We start from the raw sequence: 20297 nt of genomic DNA on the forward strand, positions 1-20297 counted from the left end.
GAAGTCTTAAGCACGTTTGTTTTCAGGTGTGTGGTATGTTCAACGTGCTGTTGTCAGAAGCCTTTACAAACGTCAAGATGCAGTTTCAAGCACTCGCAAAGCAAGAGAAACCGAATGTAAGCTATCAAGTGACATCCTCACCAAGAATCATTACCCTGTCGACTTCGTCAAAAGTACCATTTCTAGAATGTCTGATGTTCATGAGAAGAACCCCACTCCTGAAAAGATTGAATGCATTCCCTATGTTCGGGGCCTATCAGAAGCTGGACGAAGTATTTTAATACCACTTGGCATACACACAGCTTTTAAACCCATCAAAACACTATATAATATTTTATGCCACCCCAAGACCCTGTGTCCCACATGGAAGAATGGTGTTGTATACAGGTTGGAATGTGAACAATGCAGTGCCTGCTACGTGGGAGAAACTGGAAGAAAGAAAGCCACGAGCCTGAAAGAACATGAACAACAGATATCAAAACCACCAGCAGTGAATCACCGCACAGAACTTGTCAAGCAGTGCTAAAAACAGGTCATTCTTTTGACTTTCACAATGCAAACACTGTGGCACACAAGCATAGATAGGGGTAAGAAAATGTGTGGAATCTTGGCACATTCACCGTGATGATAACGCATGTAGCAGTCACAAAGGGCCAGTACCTGATTGCTACAAGGTCATGACTAAGCTAAAGTTCAACTCGGATGGCGTACCGTTCTTGTTTCATTCTGATGATGATGCCCGAACAGGCATCGAAATGTCATATTTGATTTTGTTTAATTGTTGCGTTAAGCCGGTGTGTGTAAGTTTTCCTTTCTAAAGCCTGAGTTGTTTGCTTGCGAGACCGATTGCTACCACAGGCTAATCACGGTTTGTACTCAATCCAGATCCTGCATCAGTGCAAACAGGTTGTTAGGAACTCTTTCCATAACCAACACATAATCATCTCTCCAGACTCAGGATCCACAGCACATCATGGAGGATAAATGCAAAGGACTTGCACAAGCCATTGAAAGTGCCAAGTGTCTTATTGTATACACTGGAGCTGGAATCAGCACTGCTGCTCAAATACCAGACTACAGGGGTCCATCTGGTGTTTGGACATTACTACAGAAAGGGAAAGTTCCAGAGTAAGATGTTGTAGAAAATGTCTGCATGTACATCTTGTATATTCACTGACTTCTTGCAGGGTCCAAGAGCTGAGTGAAGCCCAACCAACATTTACACATATGGCAATTGCTCAACTTTATCATCAGGGGAGAGTGAAACACGTTGTGTCGCAGAACTGTGATGGATTACACATCCGCAGTGGTCTGCCAAGAAACAACTTGTCTGAGGTCCATGGCAACATGTTTTTAGAGGTTGGTTGCTGATGCTTTACCTTTTTGGAATTTGGAAGCCCCTCACTACTGGGCAGGCGAGCTACGAGGTGCAGATTAATATTTTTCTGCATGTATAAAAACGGAAGTAGTGCTGTAACAGATGCTATACTCAGTGCAGAATTAATCAAAAGAGGCTAAAACACCTTCACCTTGTGGCCTTCAGTTAATCAGGCAGTGGCTGGTGCTTTGCCATGTGGTTATCAGATATATTATGGCTTGGAATGTGTTCTTTCGTGTCATAGCGGGAGTGGTCATGGGCGTCGGCAGGATTTTGTCTTGGGAGGGGGGACAATGCAAGAAACTCAGGTTTGGAGTGAGGAGGGAGAGAGCCATGTAAGCGAACAAATGAACAATTGCAGTTTAATGTACATGTAAATGCAGTTAACCGAGTCACAGAGATTCAGGCAACATTGACAGTGGATCAATGGTGGTACTGCCCAGGAAAACAAAACTCTGCAGACTGTTTGACTTGGGGCATGACCATTCATGCAGTGTTAAAGAGCTTGCACTGGTGGGATGGTCCGATTTGGCTCAAGGATGGAGAGTCTCAGTGGCCAAAATTTGATGATCCTTGCCGGATGGAAGAATCGACCATGGAAGCCTGCAGTAACTCTTCGCAGGAGATGCACGTGACTCTCGAAAAAGTGGAACATCTAATGGACATCCAGAATTTTAGCAGCCATGTGAAACTGCTACGAGTTACTGCTTGGGTTATGCGGTTTATTGACAGATGCAAGAAAGCAGCCCAACCGTCTGCACCGTGGCTAACCGCCGAAGAATTCAATGCAGCCGACGAGTACTGGATAAAGGTTGCTCAACAAGAGTTTCCCTTACGAGATGCAGGAACTGAAATGTGGCAGCGCCATTACGAAGACTTCTAAGATTAGGATGTTGCAATCCTACTTGGACGAGTATGGGATCATGAGATCAAGGGGACCCCTGGAATTTTCACCAGAAACAGCGACAGTCATAATTTTAGACAAACAACATAGGCTGTTGTAGCGGTCTTGTTTGCAGATCGTATGAGAGATGTTGTGAGACTGTTATCTCTTAGCTCTTTTTGTTACTCGCTATGTTCTAGTCCCGGTGGCGTTGTTGTCGCCACGGCAGCGAGAATGGTATTAGAAGACGATGGCTTACGTAAATAAACTTCTTCCTGTTTTGGTTTTGTACGAGACGGCTGCTCGTCATATGTGCAACATCATGGTATCAGAAGTGGGGTGGTGTGGACTCCACCCCCTTCCTTCCACCATGCCGAATCCCCCACCAGCTGCAGAAACTGCGGCCAATGGAGTGTCACCATCTACGAAGCCTCAGCCACTACAATTCAGCGGTGTCAGTGGCGTTGGTCTCCCAGCGCCTTCTAAGTTCGACTTTGCAAATCCGGCAAAGTGGCCGTCGTGGTGAGCAGTCTTCGAAGACTATGCCTTCGCTTCAGGTATCATCCTCATGCAAGATTAAACTCGCGTGAGAACACTCCTCTACTGCATGGGGCCTCAAGCTCGCACGCTCCTCTCGTCACTGGGCCTCGAGAAACCTAAAGACAGCAAGTATGACGACATAATAACTAAACTAGAGGGTCGCTTCGTTCACCCGGCAAATGAAATCTACGAGAGCTGACGGTTTCTCCGTGAAGTGCAATAGCCTGGCATGGTCGAGTGGGCGTCTGCTTGTTGGTGGTAGCCAAGGTTGTGCCGAAGACTGGGAGGTGGTGGGCTCGAATCCTACCGGGAAACCTTGTAAGAATGATCGAGTCTATCTGAAATGCGAGTAGGAGGTAATATGTAAAGGGGGCGTAATGAGTTTGCGCGATAAATGTGGTTGAAGAGACAGAGACGAGAAATCCGGTGACGTTGAGAGAGGTCAGCTAGCTGAAGACGTTGCTTTATCTGGGATACACTAGAGAAAGGAGAACAATCAGATGTAATGAATCGGGCAGCCTGGTTTTGAATTTTTTCTATGTCAGTGATTAAACATTTATTATGCGGATCCCAGATAGCGGACACGTACTCCAGCTGAGGCCGCACTAATGTGGTGTCGGCGAGGAGTTTTACATTAGATAGGGATGACTTAAGGTTCCTACGCAAGTAACCTAGAGTTCGATTGGCTTTTCGAGACACTGCCTGGATATATGGAGAGATTGGATTGAAGGCGAACACCAAGGTACTTGCATGAAGAGGAACATGGAATAGGGCGCCCGTTGATGGAATATGTGTGCAAGGACGGTGATGTAATTTGGCGAAAGCAAACATGAGCACATTTATCAATATTTAATGACATTAGCCATCTTTCACACCAGTTATGGACTAAGGTTAGGTCTTTTTGTAGGGCGATTTGGTCAGCATCAGAGGATATTACACGGTATAAGACGCAATCATCAGCGAATAGAACTAGAAATAGAAGCAGGTAAGTCATTTATGTACAGTCGAACCTCGATATAACGAAACCCACGGGGACTGCAATTTCTTTCGTTGTATCGAACATTTCGTTGTACCGAATTGAAGGTCACAGATCGCGACCTTTGCGAGGGCGCGCGCTGTACATAAGCGTCGATAACTCCCGCTACGATGCGGAAAAGTTTTTCGTGAAAAATGAGAACAACTACAAATACAGCTCCAAAGTGCACCTAAGGTATTTTATTCTTGCGTGAAATAGCCGGTTATACGCGTCTGCGTCGTGCCTAGAAGACGCGGTGTCACGCATTGTTCGTACGCCGCCGAAGCCCCTGCAGCTTTCTCCATATCGTGTTGCGATCTCCCGCAAACCTTCTACGTCTATAACAGTGCGTTTTTCGTAAGGCTCTCCGTTGCTACCGCATGTTTGTCCCCGTCAAGAAAATGATCTAGGCTGATTTTGTCACTTACGCCGACACGCGAACGAAGCGTTTCCCACGCGAGCGATGGCGCCTTGCGTCTCGTGCTCTTTTTACTTGGCTGCAACTAGCGTGACTCTAGCTGCAACCGGACAGTTCAAAACAAGCGCGAAAAGGAGAAGCCTCGGAAGAAAATCCCTAACCTTCCAATGACTCCTTTTGTAGGCACCAGATTCCTCCCGACCCTACTCGCTCGTGCCATCTTTCGCCGCGAGAACAGGACGCTGCTTGCGCCCTTTGTTTTCGTGACCTAAAGTCGGCTTTGGGGTCATAAACCTTATCTCGTTCTTTCGCTGTATCGAGGCTGCGGCTAAAAAGTGTTTCGTTGTAGCGGGAGTTAAAATACATTGATCTCTATGGCCCTCTGCCGGGGAATCCAAATTATTTCATTATATCGCATTTCGTTGTAACGAGGTTTGACTGTATATGAGGATCAGAAGGGGGCCGACGACGGAACCCTGGGGAATTCCGGAAGTGACAGGGCAGAAATCCGAAGAGAACTGGCTAACAGTGACACGCTGTGAACGGGATTAGAGAAACGCAGATATCCAGGAGAGAATAGTAGGGTCAGTGTTTAGATGGGATAGTTTTAGTAAAAGGCGCTTGTGTGGAACTCTGTCAAAAGCTTTAGAAAAGTCGAGAAAGATGGCGTCGAGTTGAAGACGATTGTCAAGAGCTTGATGAATATCATGGACGAATACAGAAAGTTGCGTCTCACATGAGTGACCCTTACGAAAACCGTGTTGCTGTGGGAAAATTAGGAAATTTGCCTCCAAGTACCTAATTATGTTAGAATGAATGATGTGTTCCAATATTTTAGATGGAATGCTTGTAAGGGATATCGGCCGGTAGTTCTGAGGGGAATGTCTGTCGCCCGATTTATAAAGCAGTATAACATTTGCAGTGCGCCAGTCATGAGGGACGTAACCATGGTCTGACGACTGCTGGAATATAATAGACAAAAAAAGGCTCGACAGTTGCTTCGTACCTTTTAAGATTTTAGAGTTTATGTTGTCGAGACCACACGATGACGAAGTTTTAAGTGACTCAATTACTTTCATCATGCCAGACGGGGAGAATGCAATTGAACCCATCGGTTCGGTATTTACCCTAGAAAGGGATGGCAGGTTGTTAGTGTCTTCAGAAGTAAACACGCTGGCGAAAAACTTGTTGAATATATTCGGGCATGCATTTTCAGGGATCTTGTTGCCGCGATCGTCTGTCAAGGATGCTTCGGAGGTATGCCTCGGATTTATCGCGTGCCAGAACCTTTTGGGGTCAGTGTTTATGAACGTAGCTAGGTCTTGACCATAGAATTTTTCTTTGGATTGCCGAACAGCTTTCTTGTATACACATGCACAAGAGTTATACTTTTCCCAAGCAGTATCAGTATTTAGAAAGTTGGCCCGTCTGAAAAGCCGCTTCTTTTTATTTAACAAGGACCTAATGGGATGGTTGAACCAAGGAGCTGTCGACGAAACGACTATGGTAAGAAGTGGGATGTGTTTCTTGACTAGCTCAGTGATTTTGTCTTTGAAAAGAGACCAGTTGTCCTCTACGGACAGAGTGGAAAAGGTAGAGACAAAGTAATCCAGGTAGTTTGACAAACCTTCGTTTATGGCTGGAAAGTCAGCTCTGTTGTAGTTGCGTATTACTTTCTTTCTTAGTTGTCGCTTAGGCAACGTGACTGACACTAAGAAATGGATAACTTGGTGATCACTGAGAGGGGCAAGTTAAGTGATGTCAGCAATCGTGTCTGGATGATTTGTCAGGATTAAGAGAGTGGTCGATGATGATGATGAAATTCTAGTAGGAAAAGTAACCATTTGGCTAAGGTTGAAATCAGCACAGAAATCTAAGAAATCCCTTGCAATGGCAACTGAGCCTGGTTTTATAGAAAGTGTTTCCCAGTGAACAGCAGGAAAGTTGAAATCACTGAGCAAAAGCAATTTATGGGTTGGGTAACGTGCTACAGTATCACTCATGACAACTTGCAAATCTGATACAAAGCTATCGATACAGGTTGGAGGCCTATAACACACACCAAGTAATAAATCAGTGAAACAACACTCAATGCAAATCTAAATTATCTCCAATGCTGAAGATACTGGTACACACACGGATGGCACGTGTTCTTTAAGGGCTATCAGAACACCACCGCCACTTCTACCCTCGCGATCATGGCGATAAAACACAAAGTGAGGGAAGTCACGAATAAGTTCAGTATCAAGAATGCCTGGCGATAACCAGGTTTCAGTTAGGACAAGAATATCGCACAAGGTAGAAGATAATATGTTTGACAGGTCTTCCTGTTTAGGGAGAAGGCTTCTAATGTTTGTAAACACAACAGAAAGAGGAAGCGTGGATTGAACAGGTGGGGGCGCCGATACCACAAGTGGAAATGTTTGCTATTTGCATTCCTCAATTTATTCATTACTCTCATGAAAACGATAGCACTTGTTATCAACCAACAGTTTATCATATTTTAGTTTGAAAGGCAATGCAAGTGACTTAGCGAGAGCAAGCAGTTGGGAATGTGCTTTGCGCACTCTGAGTGAATAATCACCGCTAATGGAGTACCCAGACTGCTTCAATTTATGTCCCAAAGATAGAATTTTTTCCTTCCTCTTGTAAAATTTGAACTTAATGATAATAGGACGATGCCTTTCTGGATGGTACCGTCCTAATCGATGAGCACGTTCAATTTCATCGTGGGAAACACTCATATTTAGCTTTTCTGAACACAGCTCGATCACTTTAGCCTCTGACTGAGCCCACGATTCCCCAGCAACGTCAGTGATTCCATGGAAAATTAAGTTGGAACGGCGCATTCTGTTTTCCATGTCATCAATTTGGTTCTCAAGCTTCGTGATATCTTTGGACATATTGGCGGATGTCAACTGAATGTTGCTAATATCAGTTCGCATGACTTTTAACGGTGTTAATTCAGTCTCAATTGTTTCAACTTTGGTAGAGAGGTTCATTGTTGCTTGATCTGCGGCGTGCAGTTTTTCTTTTAATGTCCTTTATGTCGTTCAACAGAATGGTTTGCCTGACCTCCAAGCAGGGGAGTATTGCGATCGCGTCGAGTAAACGAGACATTTGTTCTTCCGTAACCATAGGGCCTGGGTTTAGTTCTACGTCCCCAGACTGAACAAGTAACAATGATGATACATTGTAGCAATCGCAGAACATGGATAGCAAAGCATTGGGGCTCGGGAACATCACCATACAGACATTGTCAGATTTCCTAGCAAGTAAAGAGTGACGATTACAAACCTGAACATACAAAAGGAACGGACGATAAAGAGACCACATCCTGGCGATGTCACCAAGCCCAATGAACCAGTCGCTGTCAGCCTCCGGCGTTTTATAGGGTGGCGCTATGTCAGATGACGTTGAACCTGCAGGCATACTCTGCCCTGTTGCTGGTACAGTCGCCGACCGATTTTTCGGACATGCTCAGTAATTTGAACACCGTCAGGGCACGGTCACGCGCCCCATAGGGGTAATGTATAACGACGACCGAAAATTCAGACGCTGAACAGCACCTGCGGTTCGGTTTTTCAGACTTACTTGGTGTCCAGATTTGACAAGTTTGTGTGTGCGGGTGAGTCATCACGCGCTCTGCCTGCCAGATAACCTCCTGTCAGCGGGGGCAATGCCTTCCGGAATCCGGAGCAATACTTCCAACCCCATTCCTCCTTCGCACGTGAAGGAAAAGGTCTCATTGGTTGGAGGCCACTGAGGGTTAGGGTCACGTGGCCTGTTTGCCTCCGCGTGCGCAAACCGTCTCTCAAGCGCCTTTCACAAGTGATTGATCCGCTGCAAGGTGACCATGTGAAATGGCACCAGCCTCTTCCTTGCTGTGACCAATGGCCAAGCCGCCCAGGAATCGCGGCAAGTACAAAACCATGATGATGAAGAAGAATGTCGCAATCATAAAGGAAGGGAAAAGTGGCCGGTCACAAGCAGACGTCGCCTGGGAGTTCGGCATTTCTAAGCAGACAGTGTCGGACTACATCAAGCACCAAGAGAAGATCGACGCAGCAGCAGGAAAAGTGTCCACATCCCAGATGAAGAACTTCAGCCAAGGAGGCCACCCAGTACTGGAAAAAGCTCTTCATATGTGGCTCAGTGCTACCGTAGTGAAGTGCGTTCCCGTGTCTGGCGACCTTTGCCTTTGAGCTGGCGACAGTTGGCCCTTTCCTGTGATGTGAAAAGCCGGAGTCTGGGACAGTCACACTGCATCAAATACATTGTCTGCCCTTGAGAAACTTTACAATGAGTGGGGTACACCTGAAACTGTAGCTGTGTAAATTGTTTCATGGGAATAGCAACCTTTTCCTCATGCTTACATAGTTGATGCTTCCCTACGTATTTCTCTGGTTATCAAAATTTTGTTGCATGTGCACATTGCAGTAAATAGGGTTGCTAGAAGTAATTTTGGTTTCGATATTCGAAGTCAATGTTTGCAATATTTGTATTTGACTCATATTCGATATTTATACTATTTGCACAGTCCTTGTAAATAGTGAAAATGAGACTCGCTACTTATAACACACAGTTCCAAGAGATAACTAAAGTAGTTCAGAGGCCCAGTTCCTGTTCTGGCACTGGTGTGTTGACTTTTTCCTGATATGTCTTTACTTCACTTTCTTACACCTATAGAGCCTTTAGGCCTCAGAAACTCAGTCGGAACGTACGTATGCCAGCGTGTTATGTCAGTCTGTTATATCGTGGACATCAATGCTCCTTGTTTTAAAAACGCACTTTTTTAAACGCACGCAAAACAAGCTCCTTGTTTTAAAAACGATAAAATTCCCCAGTGTAGGGTACAACAAAGAGGGTGACACAACACAGGCACTGGAAAGTCATTTCAGTTGGACCTGTGCGAACTCAGCAAGCTGCTGTTTCCTGTTGTGGTGAAGCTGAACACTGTAATCAAGACTACAGGCGAAATGCGCTACAGCTTTGGAGCAACGCGAGCGCCACGCTGTGGCGGGAGCGCGCATATATCTGCTGTCGCTGCCTCGTTAGCTGTCACGTCTACTGCATTCTCTGTTTGTTGAATTCTTCGTATGTTGTGCCATGGAAAACGAAAATCCTAATCGATGGTCGTCGAGAGGCAACTATTGCTGCACAACAAACAATTGATATGCGATAATATCCACGCCTCGTGTAACCCATTTCTCAGAAAGCCACACGGGAAGGATAGGAGAGAAGGATAGGATTGGATCACAACAGTTCATTGAATTGAATAAGTTCATCTACGCATTTATATACAATGTGCGGCACATTTTATTTCAGGGTGAGGAGAGTACAAACTTTTAAATGCGCGTTGCAAAGTGAAAAGTGGGTGACAACGAAGATAACTGTCGTATGCAGTGTGTCGTAACCAGACGGTAACCAGACGAGTGATTTTGCAAATAGCCTTTTTTATATATCCACGGCCTCTCCTGATGCATACTGCCAAGCACATCACGACGGCTGACAGGATGCATCGAACGACAGCAGGCATGTTACTATTCATTTCAAAAACATACGGTGATGGGCTACATATTTCTAAATCATTGTGAACTCTGGCTTCCTGAATCATCTGCAAAAAAGGCGATGTACCGTATTTTCTCGCATATAATACGAACTCGGGTATAATACGAGGTGCAATTTATAGACTCCTATCAAAAAAAAAGTTTTCTGACTCCCGTATAATACGACATTTCAGTTTCACCCGCCGTTCGTTGCGATGCCGTCGTTTCTGGCGAGCTGCACTGCCTTCACTCGAATTGCTTGCCCGGTTACGGCGATGTGCCGCGACCGAAGGTCTTTAACGTACTCGAGGAGTTGCTTCTCGATCTCCGGATGATGTCCCTTCTTCGGGCCACGAAACGCTTTCCGTGTTGCTGAGCGCTGAAACAACGACGCCCGCTGACGACGCCAAACACGAATGTTGGCTTCGTTAATCCCAAACTTTCGTGCAGCAAACATATTACTAGACGCTTCGGCCGCCAGTACAACTTCCCGTTTGTACTTGGCCGTGTACGAAGCCCGGCGTGGAGCCATGCCCGCGCGCGCGGTTACTTTCGGAAAGTTGGCGGGTGAGATGAAATCACGTGGGTGCGCGCGCATGACCAGGAGAGCCAAGGGGAGAGGGGAAACGTACACTCTTTCAAGAGAGGAGCGGGGCTCGTCGCCGTGGCTCATACAACCCGCAAATAATACGAACTCGCGTATAATACGAGTCCGCATTTTGGGGGTCCATTTTTCGGAAAAAAACCTCGTATTATATGCGAGAAAATACGGTAATTCTCAGTGACGAGGATTTCCGGGGACACGTGCAGACATGTAGTCAATGATCATCCGCCGTCAATGAACGCCGTGTTACTCATGCCACCTTCTTAGTAGGGCACATCAATTTCATGAAGATAACATGGACCTGGTGTGCCATATATCACAAGTAATAATACGTATATAAATAAAAATACATAAATATACAGAATACTCCAATTCTGGTCACACTTGTGCACTACATGGGTGACATATTCCACGTGTGTTCTGTGCTGATGAATTTGCTTAGCCTTGTGCTAAAGCGATAATTTTGTTTAGTATTTTAGTGTAGGGAATAGGAGTTGTTAGTATGACAGATGTCAAATATGCGGAACACTGCATGATATGGATTTTTCTATTTCGTGCACTGCCGGTCTCGGTTGTTCAGGTAGTAGCGTGTAGGCTTTTGATGAGCACCCCAAGCGCTCAAAATTGTCCGCAGCCCTATACCTGGCTACACGTCCAGCATGTAGCTAGCCATGCTGGAGACCCCCTTACGTGTAAATTTCCTAATTATTATTAGTGTGCCAAATACCTAAGCGCAAACACAACACATTCGCCTTGTCACTCTACAGCATGACTATGCGCGCAGTTTCCGCGAGTGGCACTGTAGCACAATAAGTAGTGGCGCCTCTAGCGGAGCGCAGGTCGCCTACAGGCCCACAGTGTTGTTTGCTGTGATGACTTTCTTTCTGATTCTCCCAGGGGAAAGAGGGTACTGTCGACGCTCTGACGGTTTGACCTCCCCTACCATTACTGGCTGTGCCGTGTCAAATTATGTAACCGTACAGTGTGCTTGAACGACACGTTTCGTATTATCATTGTGTGTCCTGTACGGTGTTTCACCCGAGGTATGCACGTCCCAACTAATGGACAGTGTCCCACCTGAGCTTTATGCATGGATAACCTTTTCTTCTGTTATTTCGTGGCAGGTTTTTTTTCAGCTGCTGTTGTGACTTTGAAATAAACAATAACATTTAAGAAGCAATACCTGGCACACGCCTTACAGTTGAGGGCTCTATTCAGGCCAAATGCGACCATTGTCTCTTTGGGACTCATACCACACCCTCAAGGTCATGAGTTTTCAAGCAGTGGGGAATTCCTCCGTGGGGGACACCATGTAACATTCACCTCCAATAGGCGATTTCAGATATTGCCCTTGTGCTCCGCACGAGGGCCCTCCGTCGCGCAAGTCACGCACATCGCGCAATGCGTTGTGGGAAATGCGTTGTGGGTTTGCATACGTGCTCGTCTGCCTGTTGCTTGAAGGTGCGGGAGGTGAAGGAGAAAGAAAATCGAAATCGTTTGCGCGCTTCTTCTTCTCTCTGACTCATGAACACTAAATCCCAAGGTGCAGCGGGGCTTTCGCAACACGGCGCTCTCTGGTGGGCCATCCATGCAATTTCTGAAATCGTCTATTAGCCCTTGTGAGCTCGCTGCGTAATATATCATTCACAGGACCTCTCGCCAGAAACACCTCGACGGTATGTCATGATTGCTCCTGGGTTACGGGTTCAAGGGCCATCTAGCGGTAAAGTCGCTTGCCCAAACAATATGTTGAAGAAACTCTGAAGACGCAATAAAACTCCTCAAATTTTTATGCATGTAATATTGATTTGCAGTTAATATAAGGGGATATCACTTCAATGAACAGCAAAAGGGGTTCATGGAGCAAGAAGGGTTGAGAAGCGCTGCTCAATGTGTTGTTGAGCAACAAGGAAAGGAAGCAATGCTTGTCACGGCCAACCAAGTGGACACACATGTGGCCTCGGCTCAGTGAGGCGGACATATTGAATTCCTTTATTAAATTTTTATTTTAAGTTGTGCACAGTGAAGAGTGCACTAACTTTCAACGTAGATGAAATAAAACAGAAAGCAAATCTCACACATTCCATCTGTGATAGTTCGCAACATGCTTTCAATTTTTTTGCTTCACTGCACCTACTTCAGTACTGTTGTCTGTACACCAGAAATCCTAGGAGACACGAGACAACCAACTTGTGTGAGGTGGGGTAGCATCAGAGACTAGTACATGTTTTATGAACCATGATACGTCCGTCTTTCAGAAGATATTGTGTAAAGGAGGAATTTTCACAGTGATTCACTAATCTTGGATGCAGGTCTGTTCAAAGTGCAAACCACTCAGGCAGTACTTCCGGCTGTTTGATGTTACGGAGCGCACATCACTGCACAAACACCGTACAGGGCGCAAGTGCCACAAGTGCAGTGCAGACCTCATTGACACCATTGTGCATTTTGGGGAACGAGGAAGACTTCGCTGGCCTCTCAACTGGCAAGGTGCTGAAAAAGCTGCAAATCGTTGTGATGCCATACTTTGTCTAGGCAGCAGCCTTAAGGTAAGTACTAAAGTTAAACATAACTCAAGTGATTATTTTCCTCATTATCAGATAGTATTTGTTGGCTTTGGGTGATATGAGGTATGAGGTTGTGAGGTAGTATCTGCTGACATACCTAACTGACTTGTTCGTGCCTCCATTGTCATTTTGTTATTTTGAGTGAATATAATTAAGAGTATTGTTATTAAAGAAAGCTAGCAGCCTTCATACCAGTGCACATAATCTCATTACAGGCTGCTAGGTAGTGCTGGTGTAAGTATAGTAGGCGTCCCTGGCCTTATACTGCTTCTTGCAAGGCCAGGTAAGCAGTGACAACCCAGACTGCGAGCAATCAATCTTAAATTCATTCATGTGCTGGTCACATTGAGATTTTCTAAATGTGTACATAAGGAACTGCAAAATATTCAGAAAGTTTGGGTAAATCTGCATTATGTGTTATGGGGTGCACAGTCAACCCTCGATTTATGAATGGCTAACATTTCTCGATAAATCTAGGAATTAATAAATTGAGGTTGGGGATAAGCAGAAGAGTGTCAGTGCTAAATAATAATAATAATTTATTTTTGCTATGGCACCCAAAGACAACCCATAGGGCCTTCTGAACCTAACTTTAACACAACTTTAAGCTACACAAGTTGCATGGGTGTGTAGAAAAGGGACATGATATAACAGTTCATTCCATCAATTGGGTTGAAAGATTCGGTTGGCACGATGTGGACGGTTGCTATGATGTGCAGCGTCTCAGCGTACATGCTCATGCAAAAGAAGGTCAGATATAAGTGTGTGCTGTGCATGCTCCCAACTGCTCCAAGGTAAACATGGCCCTTCGTCTGTATTTACTCGCATATTTTGTGCACCCCTAGTTTAGCACTAAAAATGAAAAAGAAAAACAAAAAATCGCGTAATTTGCTCACCCGTGTTTTCACGCGCAGATACCTTGCACGCGCGTCTCAGCGACCGTGGCGATTGCTTTTTGCGCTGTCAGTGCTACTGAAGTTATTGTGGGGTTTTTGTTTGATTTGTGCACATTTTCGCGTGATGGTCCACTGACGCGATGGACGGTATCGTCCATCGCGTCAGTGCGTTTGTCCAGCGTTTCTCAGCGTTAGTTCGAGTGACAGTATTGTCACTCGAACTAACGCTGGACAAACGCACTTGTTGCGTAACTTAGAGGAGGATGATGGGCCACCAGGTTCATGGGATCAACATGAGCGCGCAGCTCCTGGCTCGGGTTTTTTGGGTTCTGGTCACTTGTTGATTAAAGCTTGTTGGAGTTGGTCACCAGGAGCTTCAGTCCATCTGGCTCGTTTATGTAACACATTTTGGTGCCAAAACCCAGGAACCCTCCCCACACACACACATTGAAGCCAGATTATTCCGAAAGCTTCAGTCACCAGCTATGGAACACCTTAAACTGACCCAAGGTGGAACCCGTGGCTTCTTGACACGGACCATGGTTCGCCTGAACGACCTGTTGGCTCAGACTGATCCCTTTGGGAAGACATTGAGGCTGTTCTCAAATTTCTCATCAAAACGACAAGCTCTCTACGACCTTGATCGCTCCACCTTGAAGGCAACCCCAGAAGATGAGTTCGACACAGATCTCAGCGGCGCATTGGAATATGAACAGAACCTCGAAGAGGTCATCACACATGCACGTCGGTCACTGCAACATCTCCCAAGTTCCGTGACCGCTATTCAGCAGCTCTCAGAAGCCTTGAAGTCATACCAAAGTTCTTCGGCAAACTTCAGGAGTGGCAGCATTTCTGGGAGCATTTCGACGTGTCAATTCATTCCAACCACTCGCTAGCCGCCGTTGAGAAATTCAAGTATCTGGCATCCTAACTTGTCGGCGACGCGAAGCGTGATATCGAAGGCATACGCATCAGTTGAGGCAATTACCCCTCTGCTGTCATGGCCCTCAGGCACAGGTACGGCCGGCCAGGTTTGTTGACATCGGAGCACAGCGACAGTCTACTAGCCAGAGTAACAAGGCGGGGTAGATGGTACGAATCCATGGTGTGTGGACAGCAAAAAGACACGAACAGAAGAGCAACGACACGGAAGACTGCTAACTCTCAACTGATAGACTTTATTGGACAAAAAGAGTTTAAATACATGTGACACATCACGTGTATATTTAAACTCGTTTCGTCCAATAAAGCCTATCATTTGAGAGTTAGCAGTCGTCCGTGTCGTCGCTCTTTTGTCGCTTGACCCCACTAGCCTGAAGTCTTCAAAGTGCTGCCAGTAGTAGGTAGTGCCAGGCTGCAAACTGCTACAGTGTGGGCCTCTGGCCCCGCGAGCAGAAGGCGAATTCGCATCCTCCTCGACACCAGCAGGTGTTCGTTCGATATGATCTTCTGCAGCAGCTACGTTGCGAAGTCGAGGGTGAAGAAAATTTGTCTGTATTCTCATTTGTGTTGACCCAAGCATTGCCGCTGCGAACGGGTCACGGTGAGCCTTGAGTCCCTCTTTGACCGTGACTCCGTTGTCGACTTAACAGCTCTTGGCGTCACTGACCGTTGTCCCGTCGTTGCTCCTCCATTGGACATCAAAACACTCAATGTACTGCGAGAGCACGGCTTGCCTTTTGCTGACACATGTCAGACCACAGAGATCGGAGTGCTGATGGATCAGACTACCATTAGAAGGTAGTCACTGGCCATGTCAAACGCCTCGCTGCCGACCTCAGCTGTTGAAACCATCTTCGGATGGATTCTACAAAACGTCTGGGTTCCCTTCCGGGTAAACGTTGTCGTCATTGGTCTGTTTTCTTCCTCGCATACGAAAATCAGGATCACTTGGAACGCATCGACCCGTTGTAGATGTGGCATCTGGATATCCTCAGCACTGCCGACCAACTTGCCGGCGACGAAGATCCCTTCGCCTCACTTCGCTTCTCAAGTCAAGTGGAAAAGCGTAATGGCCGCTACGTGGTTCCCCTTATGGTTAAAGGCCCTGGACTTCCCCCCGAAGCAAACAACGAGGTAATGGCGGAGCAGCGGCTCTTCGCACAGTTGCGATGTTTTCGTTCATCCCCGGCTCAACAGCTCATACGAACTGTGAAGGAAGCTCTAAGAAGCGCCTCACCTTTGAAGAGTTGATTACGACACTCTGTGAAGTAGAAGCAATCGTCAATTCCCATCCACTCACGCACATTGGAGCTGATCCCAGGGAGCTTGAGCCACTTACCCCATCGCACTTTCTACTGGGAAAACGAGCAGTGGCTTTGCCTTATCCATTCGCTTCCGACTTATAACGACGTAGGACTCAACTTTCGAGCCATTCAACAGGCAAGGCGGCAGTTCTTGAAGCGCTGGACACGCGAATACATGCTTCAGCTGCGGTCAGCACACGCAACCACCTCACCAGCAGCATCTGAGACGCAACTAAAGGAAAGTGACGTTGTTCAAGTTCAGGCAGGAAGACAACGGAAGACAACTCTTTCTGGAAGTGGTCTCGCGTGTCAAGCATCATACAAGGGCGAGACACCATCATATGGGTGTGCTCGCTGTGCCTGGCCAATCTGGTTGTCAGTCGTCCGACCCATACAAAGGCTTTGCCGCCTTGAAGTTCACGTGCCCCAAGTCCCGGCGCGGGATGATGTTGTGTAACTTAGAGGAGGATGATGGACCACCAGGTGCATGGGATCGAAATGGGCGTGCGGCACCTGGCTCTGGTTTTGTGGGTTCTGTGCACTTGTTCATTAAAGGTTGTTGGAGTTGGTAACCAGGAGCTTCTGTCCGTCTTGCTCATTTTCGTAACAATGCGATGACAAACCTTACAGCGCAGTATGACAAAGTTGGCACATTTGAGCCTTCGTGTTGTGTTGTTTACATGTCTTGCCCATTGTTCAGTCTTGCCTATCATGGAGTTTATCCACCAGCTAGCCTACGTCTTCACCTTTCTATCTTGGCGAACATAGCGTGCTTTCGGTTGTGCAGTGTGACTAGTGGCGTCTTCCAGCAGTGTCTCGACATATTTCACCGGTATATGGGCAGTAGTAGGTCGGTGTTTTGCCTCCTGACCATCGGTGGTTCCGCGGTATTTGGGTACTTCTTTCGCACTCGCGCAATTCAGTGATAACGTCAATATCAGCTCTACTAGGAGCTGATATGACCAGCATAACAAAGTTTTGAAATTTTGCGTTCTTTAGATATCATAAGGAACGTTCCCTCGCAATAGGGACTGCGCAGTAAAGCTTCAGAGCGGAGAAAGAAGGCGCTAAGCATTCACCCTCACGAATGTGACGTGACCGTGCTTTGTTCGCAAGAATTATTATTATTATTATTTTATTATTATTATTTTTTTATTATTTATTGTTTTAATTGTGCACATTTCGTTTGCTTCTCTTATCTGTTTTTTCTGAATGCCAGCAAAGTCAGTAGTGATGAAGAGGTGATGCAGGGAGTGACCGGAGAGTTAAAATTCTTGCACTTGCCACAGTTTTCGACGCGCCACCTGGAGAAGTGTATGTTCCCTATTTGCACACCCCTACTTTTCTGACTTTTTTTGGGAGAAAAAGTGCGCAAATTGTGCGAGTAAATATGGCAATTGGGTTTTGAAATGGGATGAGGCTGCTTGCTCCAAATTTAGCGTCTTGCGATCAAGTATTTGTCAATTCTTATAAACTCTGTTGATGTTGAGAGCTCTTTCAGCAGGTATAAAATGATTATAGGCGACAGATAGCATTCGCTGTCAGAGAACGCAAGATATCATGTAATGCTGAGCCACAACTGTGCTTTGAATCTGTATGCTTATAAAATATTATCCAAGAAAATAAAGTGTTTCCCGTTTGAAGCAGCCGCTGACTCCTTGCTGCGGAATTTCCAAGTCGGAGCCGCAGACTTATGAATTTGCTGCAATAGCAAACCAGGGGCCTTAACCATGCCCCACAGCAAGTCGAGAAAGCCAATCAGTACAGTCCTGAATTTTCTTGAAAAGGAACATGCCAGTATTTAGATGTCATTGCAGCAGAAAGCGGGATGAATTATACCATTTTTGGATAGAGAGGTTTAATTGCTATTTCTTGGCTTTGTTTTCTCTGGGTGTGTTTGTGTGAGACTACCTGATCCACACCATTACCATTGTTGAACTGAACCCAACCATACATTTTCAAAACACAGTCATGAGCATGCTCACTCATACTCATATTCATTGTGGCGAATGAGCTTAATGGAGAGCTGAGTGGGAGATGAGTGAGCGCGAGTCAACAAATCGAGAGCTGAGCCAGGAGTGAGAATGAACATGACTGAGCAAACAGAGCTGTGCATGTCGGATAAGGAAAGGCTCCAGAATATTGTGGAGGCTGTGCAGATCAGACGGTCAAGCACTACTAAGTGGATCTGTCTCCACACTGTATCAGTTCATGACACGACACATCCCATGACCAGAATGCGACTGGCTGTTTATTCCAGGTGGGCTGGTTAAATAGTACAAGGGGCCGCTCCTGTAGCAGAGGTTGCCAACAGCAAGTACACATCTGACACACCTTTCCTTCCTTAAAATTTAACACTTTAACACACTTTTAACACACTTTTAACATACTTTTAAGAGTTAACACCTACAATTCAAACACTATGTCAACTGACGAAAATGTTCATCATAAGTCAACCTCTGCCAAGGCCGTACGTTTCTTATCGACCGCATGATGGCAGTTCCTCCCGTTGTACTGCTCCTGTCAGATTGGGATTTCGAGGGCAGTACTGCAGGCAGATCCTCGAAGGTTGTGGCTGGGACGTCAGGTTGCACGGCATCCTGCACTGCGTGTTGCTGACCTGCACCCTGACCATGAGTATCTGTAACATTTTCAACTTCAGGAACATCTTGCTCCCCCACATCATCATCAGCATCCGCACCTCTCACAAACTGTGCTTTGACAGGAAGGAGTTGTGTTCTATTTCGCCGGAGTTCCCTTCCGTCTTCTACCACTACCAGGTATGACCTTGGAGCCACAATCTGCCTTACTTGAGCCAGCATACCCCAGCGACTGTGCTCCCTGATCCACACCAGATCCCCTTGTTGAAGTGGCCTCAAAGGTGCTCCTCTATCACATGCTTGTTGACGCTTCATGGGAGCCACTGGAATATGTGGTGAAAAGTCCGGAAGCCGGGACCTAATTCGACGTCTCATTAACAACTCGCTAGGGCTGCGACCATCAGCCAAAGGTGCTGATCTGTAACTGAGCAGTCCGAGCCAGAAGTCCTCGTTTGCTTCCGATGTCTTTTTAAAGATGCGTTTCACCACCTGTACTCCCTTTTCTGCAAGGCCAGTAGAGCGAGGAAAGTGCAGACTCGATGTAATATGTTTAAAATCACATTTTTCAGCGAATGCTTGAAACTGCTTGGACGTGAACTCTGGTCCGTTATCGCTACAAAGTTCTAAAGGTATACCATGTCTCGCAAACATAGACCACAATGCTTTGATGACTGCTTCAGCTGTCGTTTCCGTGAACCTCTCCACTTCTGGGTAATTTGAGAACGCATCATAGGCTGTGATGTAGGAGTTGCCAGCATACTCAAACAGATCTACCCCAATCCTCGTCCAGGGCAGACTGGGTGTCTCCTGCATCATTAATGGCTCCTGTGACTGTTGGTAGGCGAAATGCTGACAAATATGACAACCCCGAATCAAGGCCGCTATGTTGTTAGACAAGCCTGGCCAGAAAACCAGCTGTCTTGCCCAAGTGGCCCTCATGGATCCGCTCTAGTATCTTCCTACGCATAGCTCGGGGGACAACCACTTTCGTACCTTTGAAGAGCACACATTCCACCTCCGTCAGTTCTCCAGAAAAGGGTTTTTATGGCCCTTGCACAAGAGTCCACTTGTCCTGGAGAGAGTCCACAACTTCTCATAGCTCCGGGTTCGTTGCAGATCCACAGACCAGCTGCGCCCTTGTTGCATCGCTGATGAGGCTGTGTTGCATTTCCACTGCATGCATCTTCACATCTGTCCATTCAGTGTCATCCACTTCGTGACTGGGCAGCGACCTCGACAGGACATCCGCCACCACCAACTGCTTCCCCGGAACATATTGCAACCGGAAGTCATATTTCATTAGCGTTATGAAAAACCGTTGCAGTCGAGGAGGAGCATCCCTAATGCCCTTTTGGGCAATTACAATGAGAGGCTTGTGGTCTGTTTCCGCTTCGACATGTCGACCGTAAACAAAGTGGTGCAATTTTTCAAGACCAAATGCCACCCCCAAAGCCTCTTTCTCGATTTGTGAATATCTTGTCTCAACATTGGACAGAACTCTTGAAGCATAGGCGACTGGACGCCACCCTTCCGAATGCTTTTGCAGCAGGACTGCCCCAAATCCGTTTTGGGAGGCATCAGAGGACACTTTCACTGGCTTC

General features: G+C 46.4%; 1 protein-coding gene across 2 annotated transcripts in view; it reads left to right on the plus strand.

Annotated features, from left to right (window-relative positions):
• LOC135391492 (NAD-dependent protein deacetylase sirtuin-7-like) overlaps window positions 1-20297 on the plus strand; it is a 121607-nt gene that overhangs the window by 26792 nt on the left and 74518 nt on the right. For both annotated transcript variants that reach the window (XM_064621757.1, XM_064621756.1), the window contains exons 3-5: window positions 953-1128; window positions 1188-1359; window positions 12700-12936. In XM_064621757.1, the coding sequence (XP_064477827.1) occupies window positions 953-1128; window positions 1188-1359; window positions 12700-12936 (585 nt within the window). The remainder of the gene's footprint in view (window positions 1-952; window positions 1129-1187; window positions 1360-12699; window positions 12937-20297) is intronic.

Source organism: Ornithodoros turicata, chromosome 4 (assembly GCF_037126465.1).
Source record: "Ornithodoros turicata isolate Travis chromosome 4, ASM3712646v1, whole genome shotgun sequence".
Taxonomy (NCBI): Eukaryota; Metazoa; Arthropoda; class Arachnida; order Ixodida; family Argasidae; genus Ornithodoros; species Ornithodoros turicata.